Source organism: Lycium ferocissimum, chromosome 8 (assembly GCF_029784015.1).
Source record: "Lycium ferocissimum isolate CSIRO_LF1 chromosome 8, AGI_CSIRO_Lferr_CH_V1, whole genome shotgun sequence".
NCBI classification, from domain to species: Eukaryota; Viridiplantae; Streptophyta; class Magnoliopsida; order Solanales; family Solanaceae; genus Lycium; species Lycium ferocissimum.
In genome coordinates, this window is record NC_081349.1 from 19,379,129 (window position 1) to 19,393,767 (window position 14,639).

Genomic DNA, 14,639 nt, shown 5'->3' on the forward strand with positions numbered 1-14,639 from the left:
TCATGAGTGGGACCGAAGACCGGCTTTGTGCGAGAAATATCGCTAGGACCTCTGCTATGTCGGCGAGTTTGCCGATACGGCCGGCGATTTGACAGATACGGTGTCGTCGGGAAACTCAACTATGTATTCCTATTCAAGAAATAGAAATACATTAAGTACACAATATATATTGTGAAGGAATAGGAAACAGTCAGATGTATTTGATCTATGCCTACCGTCGATTTTTTTTGTTCTGCAGAAATTATCACCACCTTCCAGAAGTTCTTCAGTAGATGCCTTTAATGTTTCCCCACTTTCATTGCGGTGATCCATTCCAATATCAGGCACTTCAAACTGTTGCAAGCCAACTCCCTTTGAAAAAAAAATAGCGAAATTAAATAAATAAATAAGACAAATACAACAATAAAATGTAAGTATATTCAACGTACATGCATGTACATGAAAGCGTAATTCAAGATACCCAATAAACACATGAAAAAGTGAAAACTGTGGTGTATTTGAAAAATGGCAACCAGATATATGGAATGTAAATTCAAAATATGTCAGAATCAACTTGAACCAAATACACTGGATAGTTTTACAGATACATCAAATACATTCAGATAGGGAACAAAGTATTTTGATGGAAAACAAATACATTAACATAAAATACCTGTCATTGAATGAGAGTACGACTAAAATCCAATGATTATCCTCTTTAATGTTGACAGGTATAAAAATATTGTCAACTGAATGCCAAGGGACATTTGCATGCAATCTGCAGCCCTTAACATATTGACATATATCGTCTTCTTCGTTGGCTACATTGGGTCCAGTTTCTGGGTTGTTGTATGCAAGATATGTTTGATCAACCTTTCGCATGAAGAGACAATCAAGTTGTGTATTTGAAATTGCTCCTTACGTCATACTTTCCTTTCTTTCGCAAGTAGTAGAAAATCACGTCAATGTGCTGAAAATCGAAACACATAAAACATTAAAAACATCAAAAACATAAATCTTAAAACAATGGAATCTTGTATTTTATGTATCTATATCTTTATTGAACCTCATCATTCCACGGCTGGCCACTCATTGATAACTGGTAGAACCAGTTTTTGTTCTCTACTCTTTGTGATGCCAAAATTATAACTATAATCTGCATCATTCTCCAAAGTTTGCCATCTTCTTTCTGTAACGGTCTTCATTGTTCTTTCTACGAAAGAATTATGCAAAATACATACAGTTAGTTGATATGAAAATAAATGACTGATATTTATATTAAACACTAAATGTATCTACAAAATTTACATGAAGAACATACTTATTTTCATGCCGGACAAGCAGTCCCTTGCGAATCCACTCCAAGTATTTATCAAAAAGCTCTGTGTCGATTGAGCCAGTGATAGGATCTTTCGTGAATGGATGCTTCTTCTTAAAAATGCGGACAGTGATGTGTTTTAAACCAGAATTGTAAATATTCAAAATACATATGATCAATATAAAAAATGCTTTGCAATACAAAAAATTAAATGCATTAATGCTTTTTTATTGATACTTTCCTGAAGCAGACTCGTAATTCTCCATAAAAGGGGAAAATTGGTATTTACTAGGACGCCTGTTCCGAGCTACTGATGGATGCAAAACCATTCTTCTTTCGGGAGTTTGGCTTGGAAACAGCTCGTCAGGCAAAAGAAACTGAGATAAGGGAATCACATTCTCACCAACTTTGGGCGGCGTCTCGAAAATATGACGATCTTCTGCAATACACACTCTTGTCATGAGTGGGACCCGAAGACCGGCTTTTGCGAGAAATATCAGCTAGGACCTCTGCTATGTCGGCGAGTTTGCTTCGATACGACGGACTGGCGATTTGACGGAATACGGTGTCGTCGGGAAACTCAACTATGTATTCCTATTCAAGAAATAGAAATACATTAAGTACACAATATATATTGTGAAGGAATAGGAAACGATCGGATGTATTTGATCTATGCCTACGTCGATTTTTTTTGTTCTGCGAAATTATCACCACCTTCCGAGAAGTTCTTCGGTAGATGCCTTTAATGTTTCCCCACTTTCATTGCGGTGATCCATTCCAATATCGAGGCACTTCAAACTTTATTGCAAGCCAACTCCTTTGAAAAAAAAATAGCGAAATTAAATAAATAAATAAGACAAATACAACAATAAAATGTAAGTATATTCAACGTACATGCATGTACATGAAAGCGTAATTCAAGATACCCAATAAACACATGAAAAAGTGAAAACTGTGGTGTATTTGAAAAATGGCAACCAGATATATGGAATGTAAATTCAAAATATGTCAGAATCAACTTGAACCAAATACACTGGATAGTTTTACAGATACATCAAATACATTCAGATAGGGAACAAAGTATTTTGATGGAAAACAAATACATTAACATAAAATACCTGTCATTGAATGAGAGTACGACTAAAATCCAATGATTATCCTCTTTAATGTTGACAGGTATAAAAATATTGTCAACTGAATGCCAAGGGACATTTGCATGCAATCTGCAGCCCTTAACATATTGACATATATCGTCTTCTTCGTTGGCTACATTGGGTCCGGTTTACAGGTTGTTGTATGCAAGATATGTTTGATCAACCTTTCGCATGAAGAGACAGATCAAGCATTGTGTATTTGAAATTGCTCCTTCTGTCATACTTTCCTTTCTTTCGCAAGTAGTAGAAAATCACGTCAATGTCTTTGAAAATCGAAACACATAAAACATTAAAAACATCAAAAACATAAATCTTAAAACAATGGAATCTTGTATTTTATGTATCTATATCTTTATTGAACCTCATCATTCCACGGCTGGCCACTCATTGATAACTGGTAGAACCAGTTTTTGTTCTCTACTACTGTGATGCCAAAATTATAAGTATAATCTGCATTATTCTCCAAAGCTGCCATCTTCTTTCTGTAACGGTCTTCATTGTTCTTTCTACGAAAGAATTATGCAAAATACATACAGTTAGTTGATATGAAAATAAATGACTGATATTTATATTAAACACTAAATGTATCTACAACTTTTACATGAAGAACATACTTATTTTCATGCCTGACAAGCAGTCCCTTGCGAATCCACTCCAAGTATTTATCAAAAAGCTCTGTGTCGATTGAGCCAGTGATAGGATCTTTCGTGAATGGATGCTTCTTCTTAAAAATGCGGACAGTGATGTGTTTTAAACCAGCTGTAAATATTCAAAATACATATGATCAATATAAAAAATGCTTTGCAATACAAAAAATTAAATGCATTAATGCTTTTTTATTGATACTTTCACGAAACGTACTCGTAATTCTCCATAAAAGGGAAAATTGGTATTTACTAGGACGCACATTCCGAGCCACCGATGGATGCAAAACCATTCTTCTTTCGGGAGTTTGGCTTGGAAACAGCTCGTCAGGCAAAAGAAACTGAGATAAGGGAATCACATTCTCACCAACTTTGGGCGGCGTCTCGAAAATATGACGATCTTCCTGCAATACAGCACTCTTGTCATGAGTGGGACCCGAAGACCAGCCTGTGCGAGAAATATCAGCTAGGACCTCTGCTATGTCAGCAGAGTTTGCTGATACGACTGGCGATTTGACAGATACGGTGTCGTCGGGAAACTCAACTATGTATTCCTATTCAAGAAATAGAAATACATTAAGTACACAATATATATTGTGAAGGAATAGGAAACAGTCAGATGTATTTGATCTATGCCTACGCGTCGATTTTTTTTGTTCTGCGAAATTATCACCACCTTCCAGAAGTTCTTCAGTAGATGCCTTTAATGTTTCCCCACTTTCATTGCGGTGATCCATTCCAATATCAGGCACTTCAAACTGTTGCAAGCCAACTCCCTTTGAAAAAAAAATAGCGAAATTAAATAAATAAATAAGACAAATACAACAATAAAATGTAAGTATATTCAACGTACATGCATGTACATGAAAGCGTAATTCAAGATACCCAATAAACACATGAAAAAGTGAAAACTGTGGTGTATTTGAAAAATGGCAACCAGATATATGGAATGTAAATTCAAAATATGTCAGAATCAACTTGAACCAAATACACTGGATAGTTTTACAGATACATCAAATACATTCAGATAGGGAACAAAGTATTTTGATGGAAAACAAATACATTCAGAACAACCACCAAAAATATATTTTTTTTAAAAAAATTATGTCAATCAGAAAATACAAGTACAGTTTCAATACATCGAATTCACCAAAAAATTACCTCTGTTGACGCTTCATGACCCGTGTCGATTTGCATTTGTACTCCATCTTCCCCTTGAATGTACTCGTCGAATTTGGTGAACCGGGCCGCACTCGGCACCCTATAAAAATATTTTTATTGCTAACTTTTCTTTATCCGTTGTATTTCAAAATATCAAATAATTGTATATGTATGGATATTTAATACCTTTTCTGTAGTTTGATTCACTTTCATATATTCAAAAACCTTGGCAAAGTTTTCGTTGATGGCTTTGTGAAGATCCTGAATCTCGGCGAAAACCTAAAATTTCAAACAATATAAACATAAAACTGCATACCTTAATAAATAGTTGTATAATACAAATAAAAAAATATGATAAAGAAGAAATAATAAGTCTTACTTTATACTTAAACTCATTGAGTTCCTCCCTCAGACCAGAGATATCCTCGGATTTGCTGGTGGATGGGACGTCAACAGGAACAGCAGTCGGGGGGTTGGGTCTTGGAGCTGGTTCCTTTTCCACTGCTGAAGCATGCCCAGTTGATGCCAACTCAGCATGCCCAGTTGATGCCAACCCATGACGTCTGGTGAATCGTCCACCACTCGGATGACTACTAACACGTGTATTTGGAGATGCGGTCTTCTTCAATGGAGATGGTACCATTGGCATCCGTCTAGGCTTCTTGTGAGGTGGAGATTGTGATACACCTTTATTTTGAGGCTGCTTGATTGCAGAAACATGTGGTGGTGTCGAACTAAAATCATCATAGTCATCCGCCACCTGTTGTTGACCTGTCGATGCAGAATTACCGGAGAGATATGGATGCAATCCAAGTTTCTCAATCTCACTGATGGTCGCCACAATATTCGTATAAGTAAGACGGTCCTGCAAAAATAACGTACTTAAATTAGTCAGATACAAAAACACCAAATATTTCAAGGTTGAAAATACATAATTATGTTCAGATACATGTGGTTATACATTTGTAAATGACTAATAATCTGATTGACATAGGTTCAGATACATGTATCTGATTGACACATGTTCAGATACATGTGGATATACACTTATTTTCATGCATATTGAGTCTATGAATAATTTCATATGCATAGGTTCAAATACATAATTTCATATGCATAGTTCAAATATATAATTATGCTCCAGATACATGTGGATATACATTTGGAAAAGAAAAAAAAAGCACAATCTAATTGACAGTTAAGTGTTTTTTTATCAAAATAGATATTTATGATTCAAATATATGTTGAAAAGTACGTTGTCTTAATTTGAACATCCATGTAATTTTGCATTAAAAATAATGAGTGCAAATTACCTCTGACTCGTCTTCTTCATTGAACATTCTAGTCATGAGATCTTTAAAATGTGGAGTCCCATCTATAGTTTTCCGAATGAACATTCTAGGAATACGATCTCCATTTTTTACTACCAAATTTGGGGAAACGTTGAGCAGCACTCGTATAGCCATGCTTGCATAGCAAACGGAAAACCACGAAGGCAATAATACTGTTTTGTCTTATCCATCTTATGGTGAATACTTCTGACCAAATCATCAAACGCTTCCTTTCCCCATGTATAGTCTACGTACCGCCCACTCTCTACCAAGTCAAAATGGAGCCTTGGAATCACTACATTGTTTTTCTCACCGGATAGGATGTATGTATGGATAAAATACAGTAATGCAATCTTTACAGCATCTCCGTCTGCATCATCATCAACGCCCCAATTCTGATCCTTAAAGCATTCAAGCAATTCAGTCTTTTTCACACTTTTGTCGGAACCCCCAAAATATGTATCCAACAGTCTATTTTTCTTAGAGTTAACGACAATTTCTTCCCCGAAACACTTCAACCCAGTCATTAATGCAAAATCGAAAAGCTTGAACGTCAATTCGAAACCATTAACATCAATAACAAAGCAGTAGGGGTACTTTTTTCCAGCTCTCTAACCATAAAACACCTGAACATCTGTGGTTGAACTTCACAATGCTGCATGTCGAGGTATTTCCCAAATATAGTCTCGGAAAAGAGTTCAAACTGTCTATCCGTAAGCTTGTCCTTCAATTCTTTTTTAACTTTCGGGTTCATGTAAGAAGCATATCGTATTGCATGACTGGGCGGATATTGTACAAAGAATTTAACATCCTGTATAAATACAAGTAGTTAACTAAAAAGAAGACACAACAAATATATGTATACGAATATCATAATAAACTGATGAAGAAATTTATGAGGTTCTCATAAAACTGATCAATTTTACACAGTAAAATTGCTTAAGTATGTGGTTCTCAATTCATCAATTTTTCTAATAAATACATCACATACATTGAAAATGGTTCCAGGTTCTTCAATTTTCCAAATTCAAATACATGATTATCAGTTCACCAACCTTTTCAAATACTCAGCAAATTTCCAAATATGGGATTCCAGTTCATCAATTTTCCAATTTTCCAAATACATATCATAAGATATACAGAAGAAAAGTGATTCTCGCTTATGTAATTTTTCCAAATACATAACATACATTCAAAAAAATACGATTCTAAGTTCATAAATTTTCCAAATACTCAAAGAAATTTCCAAATATGTGATTCCCAAAATCAATTTTCCAATTTTCAAAATACATAATATAAGATACATAACATATATTCAAAAAAATCAAAAAAAAAAAACACTCTTCATCAATACATAACATATGTCGAATACATTCGTCAATACATAACGTACATCATTACATTACATACATCAATACATAACATACATCAAAAAAATTGGAAAGTTCAAAAATACCTGCTTCATCGCTGGGTCAAACTCTTCCTCTTCTCCTGCTTCATGTTGTACGACTTTTTTCCTCTTCATCTCTTTTCCGGTATCTAATTTCTTTGTTGATTTTGTGACTACCGGTTTTTTATGCCTTTGAATGTGGGAAGGATCATGCTTATTTTTTGTCCTTCTTTCAAAGACTGATTCTCTCAGCGAACCTCGCAACAACATCATGTTGTTGTTGAGAAATCCCCAAATCAAAAGAAGGATAACCAAAATTTTGAAGAGTAGAAGGTATACCTCGAGTAACCATGTTTGATTTTGTTCCGTCTACCATTAATGTATAAGCATTTAACTTCCAATTGCTTTAAACCCTAGAAATTTAATACTTCAATTGACTTGAATTTGGTGGAAAGAAAAAGACTAAAATATGAAAGTACACTATCAGAGCAAGAAAAAATCTAAAGAAATATACATTCCCCAAAATCACGGAAGAATCTTTTGCTAATGTTGATCGTGAAAGAGGTAATGGAGAAAAAAACGGTGAAAATTAATGGAGAATGAGAGAGAAATCAAGTTGAATAATGATGTATCCGTTAAACTTGGGATATGGGAATATGGTAGCGTCTAATACGGTCAGTTACCAGTGTATTTAACTGTGTATATTTACCAATAACTGTAATTTACTGATGTAGTTATAGATGGTAAATAAAAAAAGTAAATTAGTTACTAAATATAAATAAATAAAATGGTAGTTATTATCATTAAATATGTCTTATAAGAAGCTATAACCAGTAAAAATTTCTTTTTAATATTTAATATATCGGGTATAAGTAATTGGATATTACGGTATTTGATTATATGTACACCTTCCAGTTTATGGTATTTGAGTTGTGAAAAGTGAAATTTTAGTGTTAAATTAAGATTGAAGGTTAACTAGATGATGGGTAACATAATTATGTACTAAATTTCCTGTTTTACCCTCATGAACCCGGTTTCACATTATAGGGGTATTTTGGGTATTTTTCTAAAAGTATAGTAATATGGCTATCGTTGGACTCGTTTAGACCCGTAGAGTAATATTTTGACTATATTGTATCTAAATTTTTAATAAAATTACAGTTTTGCCCTTGTGGCTCGGGTTTGGCTATTTTGGGTCCATTTTTGGATTTTAGGTAAAACTATGGCAATATGGGTATCCTTAGATTCGTATTCTGATATAGAATTCATATTTGATAGACGTTAATCATTTTGAGGTTCTCCAAAGAGGAAGGCAAGGCTAAGATTTGGCGATTCGAGACTGTTGCTCGGCATTCCAGGTAGGTTATGGCTTACTTTAGTTAGACTTTGATTAGCAAAATGTATGTGTTGTGTAGGATTGACGAGAGAAAGCATGATTAGGTCTTCGGACATGGTGTTTTTGGTTGGATATTAGCTAGGTTGGTATGATTTCTGATTATGTGGGCTTGTCGCCGTTATATTAAGCATTGTGAAGGTGTAGTTGTATTCATACTGTGGTGATTCGGGATGGATTTCTATTAGGTTGATTGTTGTTGATAGTGGCTTGTTTCCCTGTTATTGTGATTAGGCTTATTGCCTAAATTGTCGTGTTGTATTCAGTTGTCCTTTATTGTGATACATATTATCGGAGAAAGGAAGGATACTAAGTTTAGACCTAAATTGTGGTTTACATATTTATGATAGTACGTAGATGAACACTTGATGTATGATTTACTATTGATGATAATATATAGAAGAGTGCAGCTTCTTAGTAATACAAGACTTAGTTGGGAGGCGTACTTGCTACATGTGGAAGTAAAGAGGGACATAAACTACTATGTTGGTGGAGACGATTGTATGATTCATTCCATGGCTGAGTTGATCCAAGTCTTGATATGACTTGTGGTTTTGTTGCTTTATTGGTTTGCATTGATCTACCCCGTTTACACTCATTTATGCATTCATACACTCATGCATGATAGAAATGGTTTGGAAGACTTGTGGCATGATGCCTTGTGTTTGACATTGATATTCCTAATTGTTCATAGTCTATACATACTAATGAACTGGAATACGTTGAGACCTACATTGTGATGTGAAATTAGTGAAGGAGTTAATATAATCTTCTTGTTGAACTTGTGATATTATTTGATACATGGTACTTGATGATTTGAGCGTGGATAATAAGAGGGTAGGAAATACCTTTATGTACAGATATATGGAAAGGCACATATGTGACCTAGATTATGGCTCGTGGTCCGAGGTTCATTTCGGAAACGAGGGATACATTGATGTGGCCCGCGTCCGAGGTTCTTTCTGGAGTGGAGGTTTATGCTCGGGTCCGAGGAGTGAGTCTGGAACGAGTGGTACATGGACACCGTGGGTCCCCTACAGGTCATGACTACTGATCAATGACATCAGTTAGCATGTGTGTACAGTGTGTATTTGGCGAGGGCATTGCATTACATTGCATTGTACGTCATCATATTTTGCATTGCACATCATTATGTTTTATTCTACATTGTTATATGGTTCGTTATTTCTGATTTTGGTACGTTTGCTGAAACGGCTGTTGTGGTATTGATATGATCATTGACTAAGTTAAATTGTGGATTAGTGACTCTACCTAGGAAAGGAACTTGGACTTGTGATTATCAGGTAAGGTTATTGAATTTGACAGACTTGTGGTTTAGAAGCTTCATCTTAGGTTGTGACTCTGTTATGGGATATTTTGTGGCTTGGATTTGAGTATTAAGTGCCTATCTGTTTATCTTGCTGATTTTATGCTTATATACGTGAACTAATCTTAGTCCGCCTATGATGCTCACCGGTACATAGTGTTTGTACTGATACTACCTTGCTGCACACTTTTTGAGTGCAGACTGTGTTCCAGGATTTTCATCCAGACTACATCTCTAGCTTGAAGCTAGTTTGCTCGATCAGATCCGAGGGTGAGCTTCTACCCATCCCATGCCACCTGAAGATCTCTCTTTCCAGATGTCTACTTTCATTCTAGACATTAATTTTTACTATAATTGAGATACACTTTATTCTTTAGACGTTGTTGGTTTGAGTCCTTGTACGATGACTTTCAGATCTTGGAGTGTAATAGTTAGACTTCCGCACTTATATTATCTTTTAATTATGAATCATTTTATTTATTCATTCTTTCACTTATCTATTGGTTAGTAATTAATTAAAGAAGTTGAAATTGGCTAATGATTAATGGATTAATGGGTAAGGGTTCGCCTACTAGTGATAATAAGGTAGGTGCCCGCACGATCGGTAATTAGGGTCGCGACATTTTCAATTTGATGTGCAAAAATTAAAGACCACCCCTAAATAAGGGCATTCCTGCGAATTGCCCTCTCAAATGGGTTATTTGCACGATTGTCCTTCAAAGGCACTGTCTTTAATTTTTGCCCCTCATATTGGTAGTCTTTAATTTTTGTCCTTCACCTAATACCCCAAGGTACTGGGTTCAAATCCCGACTCAATAAAAAAAAAATGAATTTCGCAAGGCAGAGTTTCGTAGCAAAATTAGGCCTATTCGGATAAAAGTTAGCCTTAAGGCAGAGTTTTGCAAAATTTTAACTGAATAAAAAATAAAAAATTGCCTTAATGCAAACCTCTACTTTTTGCCTTCAGGTATAAGACAAAACTCTGCGTTTTGCTATGCCTGAAGGCAAAACTCTACCTTAAGGCAGAGTTTGCCCTAAACTCTACTTGATCAAGTAGAGTTTGCAGTTAAACTCTGCCTGATCAGACAGAATTTGAGGTAAAACTCTGCCTTACGAATCCAAACTTTATCTTGCGATTTTTTTTTTCAATTTTTGACTAAGCGGGGTTCGAACCCGAAACCAAGGAGTTTTTAGAGAAGGGCAAAAATTAAAGACCACCAATTTGAGGGACAAAAATTAAAGACAGTGCCTTTGAAGGCCATTCCGCACAAAAAAAAAATGCTCTCAAATTAGATCTATGTTTGGGCTGCTTAATTCATTTTTTTTTTCGCGGATTGTCCATCATTTGGGGTGGTCTTTAATTTTTGTCCTTCAAATTGGTGGTCTTTAAGTTTTGCCATTCGCCTAATACCCCGAGGTTGTGCGTTCGAACCCCAGCTTAGTCAAAAAAAAAAAAATCGCAAATTTTGCCAAATTGGCTTAGAGCAGAATTTGCAAAACTCTGCCTTGTGAATTTTTTTAAAATTTTTGACTGAGCGGGGTTTCGTACCCGAAACCAAAGAATTTTTAGCGATGGCTAAAAATTAAAGACCATCAATTTGCTGGACAAAAATTAAAGACCACCCCAAAATAAGGACATTCCTGCCAATTGCCCATTATTAGCTCCTGATACAAGACCCTATTCTAGATTTTCTGCTCCTACAACATCTTTTTTTTGCGCGGATTGTCCTTCATTTGGGTTGGTCTTTAATTTTTGCCCTTCAAATTGGTGGTCTTTAAGTTTTACCCCTCGCCTAACACTCTAAGGTTGCGGGCTCGAACCCCAGCTCAGTAAAAAAAAAAAAAAAATTCGCAAGGCAGACTTTCCAAAATTCTGCCTTTTGGGCCTCACAGGCAGAATTTACATGGACAGAAATTCTGCCTGCGCCATGTAAATTCTGTCTGAAGGCAGAATTTCTGTCCGAAAGGCAAAATTTAAAGACCACCATTTTGAGGGATAAAAATTAAAGACCACCCCCAGCGAAGGCCAATCCTGCAAATTGCCCCTACAACATCAGGCCCAATAACATCATGCTGAGTGGCTTTCTCACAACAGATAACTATTCTCTCCCCTTCGAGATGAAATACTAAAACTTTTTCGAATAACTAAGGAGCCGTTTGGACGTGGATATTTTTTCCTTTCTTTTCAATATATCTATAACACAACTTTAACTTCCAGATATTCCTTTTCAACTTATTTTCAAATACTATTATTTTCAAATAGCATATATTTTATGTCCAAATGACTCCTAACTCTTCTCAAAATAATTTTTGTAAGCTCCATGTTAACCGTTTCATCTTACATATTCAAATTTTGCTCTGTAGTTATATTTTAAGAAAAAAAAAAAAAAGCCCAGTCACATTTGCAAGTCGAAAGGTAAAAGATTAGGATCGAGAAAGTATTTAAAGTAGTTTTAAATTCTAAAAAGAAAAAAGATTGAGTTGGAGCCACTGTTGCATTTGATATACTTGGACAAAACTCATGAAGAGAATTAGTTCTTTATAGCTACAAGATCCCTAATGTGCCAAGAACTTGTACAACTTAAAAGCTAGTGCTATTTCTTTTATTCTTTCCTCAGATCATCAAACTAGCGATGAGATATTCATTTGAGAATTCCAGTAGAAAAGGTTTTATTTATCTTAATGCTCGAATTGTTTTTTGAATTCTCTTGACAGAATTTCTAGCTTAGACCTATCCGTTTTCTGCCCCTACTTTGGTATTTAAATCACACATCAAAGAAAGAATGACAGATAATGACATTTAAACATAAGAAAGAATAGACAACATTCCTCGGCCGGACCTGACTAATAAAGTTATATATTCCTTATTAGGAGTACTATTATTTTCAAATAGCATATATTAGTCATTTGCTGCACTTTCATGCATCCACCGTTTCTACAGATTTGATCCATAGAGATAAAAACGAATATTCTCATCATCTATGTGGAATATTAACGCAAGAAAGGACCAACTCTTCAAGGGGCAACATAGATTAGGAAAAATATGTAGGGTTTATCAGAGGGAATATTTTAAATTTGGAAAAAAGGTCTAATTTACCCATCTACTTTCATTTATTAGTTAAGTTGTCCATCGTTATACTATCGGGGTAATCATACCCATGCCGTTCCTAAACTCAACACAATAATACCCCTGAATTGGACGGATTACCCCAAATTCACAAAAATTACGTCGTGTCGACCTGTTATCACAACTTAACTTGTACGCTTGTTTGAGTTTAGGGATGAATTCTAAAAAGAAACTTTAGTCGTCTTCAATTGATGTTTACTTTGTATATTTTAAGCGATAACGTACTATATAGGAAATTTACATAAGTTATTCCTAAATTTATTCGACAGAGTCAGTTACCCCTCTTAGCCCTTATTATTGTTCGATGTGATATTATCACCCTACTAAAAAACACAAGTTTCCGAAGGTTATGTCGAACAAGATGTGTTAAGATTTGTTTGACCAGCTAGATATAGACTTGGGTCTTCACCTTTAGGGTTATTTCAAAAATTCATTTCCTGACATTTTCCAACAAACCGCGTTTTCTATGTTTTGTTGGGTAATTAATCTTAATTAAAGGAATTAATCACGATATATGTCTTATTGGCATGCTAGCTATAGTGATCCCCAGTAATTGGTTGATAAAGACTTATCTCAGTGTGTGAAAGAGCTGACAAAGAAGACCTTTAATTGTTAATTCAGATTTTATCGCATGCATCCAATTCGGTAAGATTTCCTCTATCTTTTCCATGTTTTTAGAAGTAAAATAACGGCTCGAAAACAAAACCAGGTTCCTTTCACCATCTAGGTGTCACTTGACTAGCTAACTTTTTTTTTAAACCCTTTCAAAGTTTAATTTTGACCATCACAGGTGTCTTTTTAGAGTTGGGTTGAATTTGAAGCGAAGTCAAATGAGCGGAGTTAATAAATAGGAGGGTTATTAGTCCGCTCAAAGATTGCTTGAGATGAGATTAGTTAGGTGAAGATGGACTAAATAATGGGCCATATCTCAATACGCATGACCCTTATCAAATTTTAATTTTTTGTTTGTTTTTTAATAATCTATTTAATTACCAAACAAATTAAACAAAATGAATATATAGTTTCCCCTTTATTATGATTATATATAACATACAATATTTTTTTAAGTTCAAATCAACCCAACTTTTAAGGGAATGAATTGAGCAGGTTAACATGGATTTGAGTTAATAAATAAGTGAATTATCAACTCGCTCAAGCTTGATCAGGTTGGCTGGGTCATAATTTCATGGATTAGTTTTGCCATACCAAATGAGATTAACTCGACCTGTGTGAGCTTGCTCCCATTTGGTAAATACACCGGATATTTACATTCAAGCGATCATATTAACCTTACTTAACCACAAATTAAAGTAAAAACACATGTCACTTAATCATAAGGCTAAGGGATAATATTTGTGTATGAATGACGCATGTCTTGCATATTGGTGGTGATGTGAGTAAGTTAGTGTCCTCATGTTTTAGGTTCCAAAACCGGATAAACAATGAAAACTTTGATAGATAAAACTAGTCAATTTATAATGAAATCTCACACTATAAATTTAAGATGAACTTAAATGAAGCGGCATGAGGAGGGAGAATCCTTATAGTCTATCCCAATTTACTTGAAATTTAGGCATAGTAATTGATGTTAATTGGGATGAGACTGGACGTGGATGGTGAAAAAGGGAAAAATCTTTGGTGAGATTATATGTTGACCGATATATGGTGGAGGATAAAATTTCCAGTGTTAGACGATGACTTTAATTCTATGAGACTGGTATTGAGTGTATGCTTATCTTTTTTTTTTTTTTCCCCGTGCAATGTACAGTCGAAATGTGGTCGGCATATAAGAATTTATTATAATACTTAATCCTT

At 34.9% G+C, this 14,639-nt stretch overlaps 1 protein-coding gene and 1 long non-coding RNA gene across 3 annotated transcripts; both read right to left on the reverse strand.

Annotated features, from left to right (window-relative positions):
* Positions 1–669: 669 nt before the first annotated feature.
* LOC132066687 (uncharacterized) lies at positions 670–3,865 on the reverse strand. 2 transcript variants are annotated; one of them, XR_009416911.1, is made up of 5 exons: positions 3,772–3,858; positions 3,463–3,649; positions 3,066–3,210; positions 2,813–2,957; positions 673–949 (listed from the first exon to the last, which is right to left on the reverse strand). It is a non-coding gene; the product is annotated as an uncharacterized LOC132066687 (long non-coding RNA). The 2 variants fall into 2 exon arrangements; XR_009416910.1 differs by having other exon boundaries at positions 670–949; positions 3,066–3,649; positions 3,772–3,865.
* Positions 3,866–5,477: 1,612 nt separating this feature from the next.
* LOC132066688 (uncharacterized) lies at positions 5,478–7,205 on the reverse strand. Its single transcript, XM_059459932.1, has 2 exons — positions 7,044–7,205; positions 5,478–6,398 (listed from the first exon to the last, which is right to left on the reverse strand). The coding sequence occupies exons 1-2, from the start codon at positions 7,110–7,112 to the stop codon at positions 6,141–6,143; spliced, it is 327 nt and encodes a 108-aa protein (XP_059315915.1). The 5' UTR covers positions 7,113–7,205; the 3' UTR covers positions 5,478–6,140.
* Between the last annotated feature and the right edge of the window lie 7,434 nt (positions 7,206–14,639).

Bases quoted from the DNA above. Each gene is read 5' to 3' on its own strand.
- LOC132066688 (XM_059459932.1), bottom strand. From the start codon at position 7,112: ATGAAGAGGAAAAAAGTCGTACAACATGAAGCAGGAGAAGAGGAAGAG. The intron at 6,399-7,043 runs GTATTTTTGAAC...GTATTTATACAG, and splicing joins TTGACCCAGCGATGAAGCAG to GATGTTAAATTCTTTGTACA.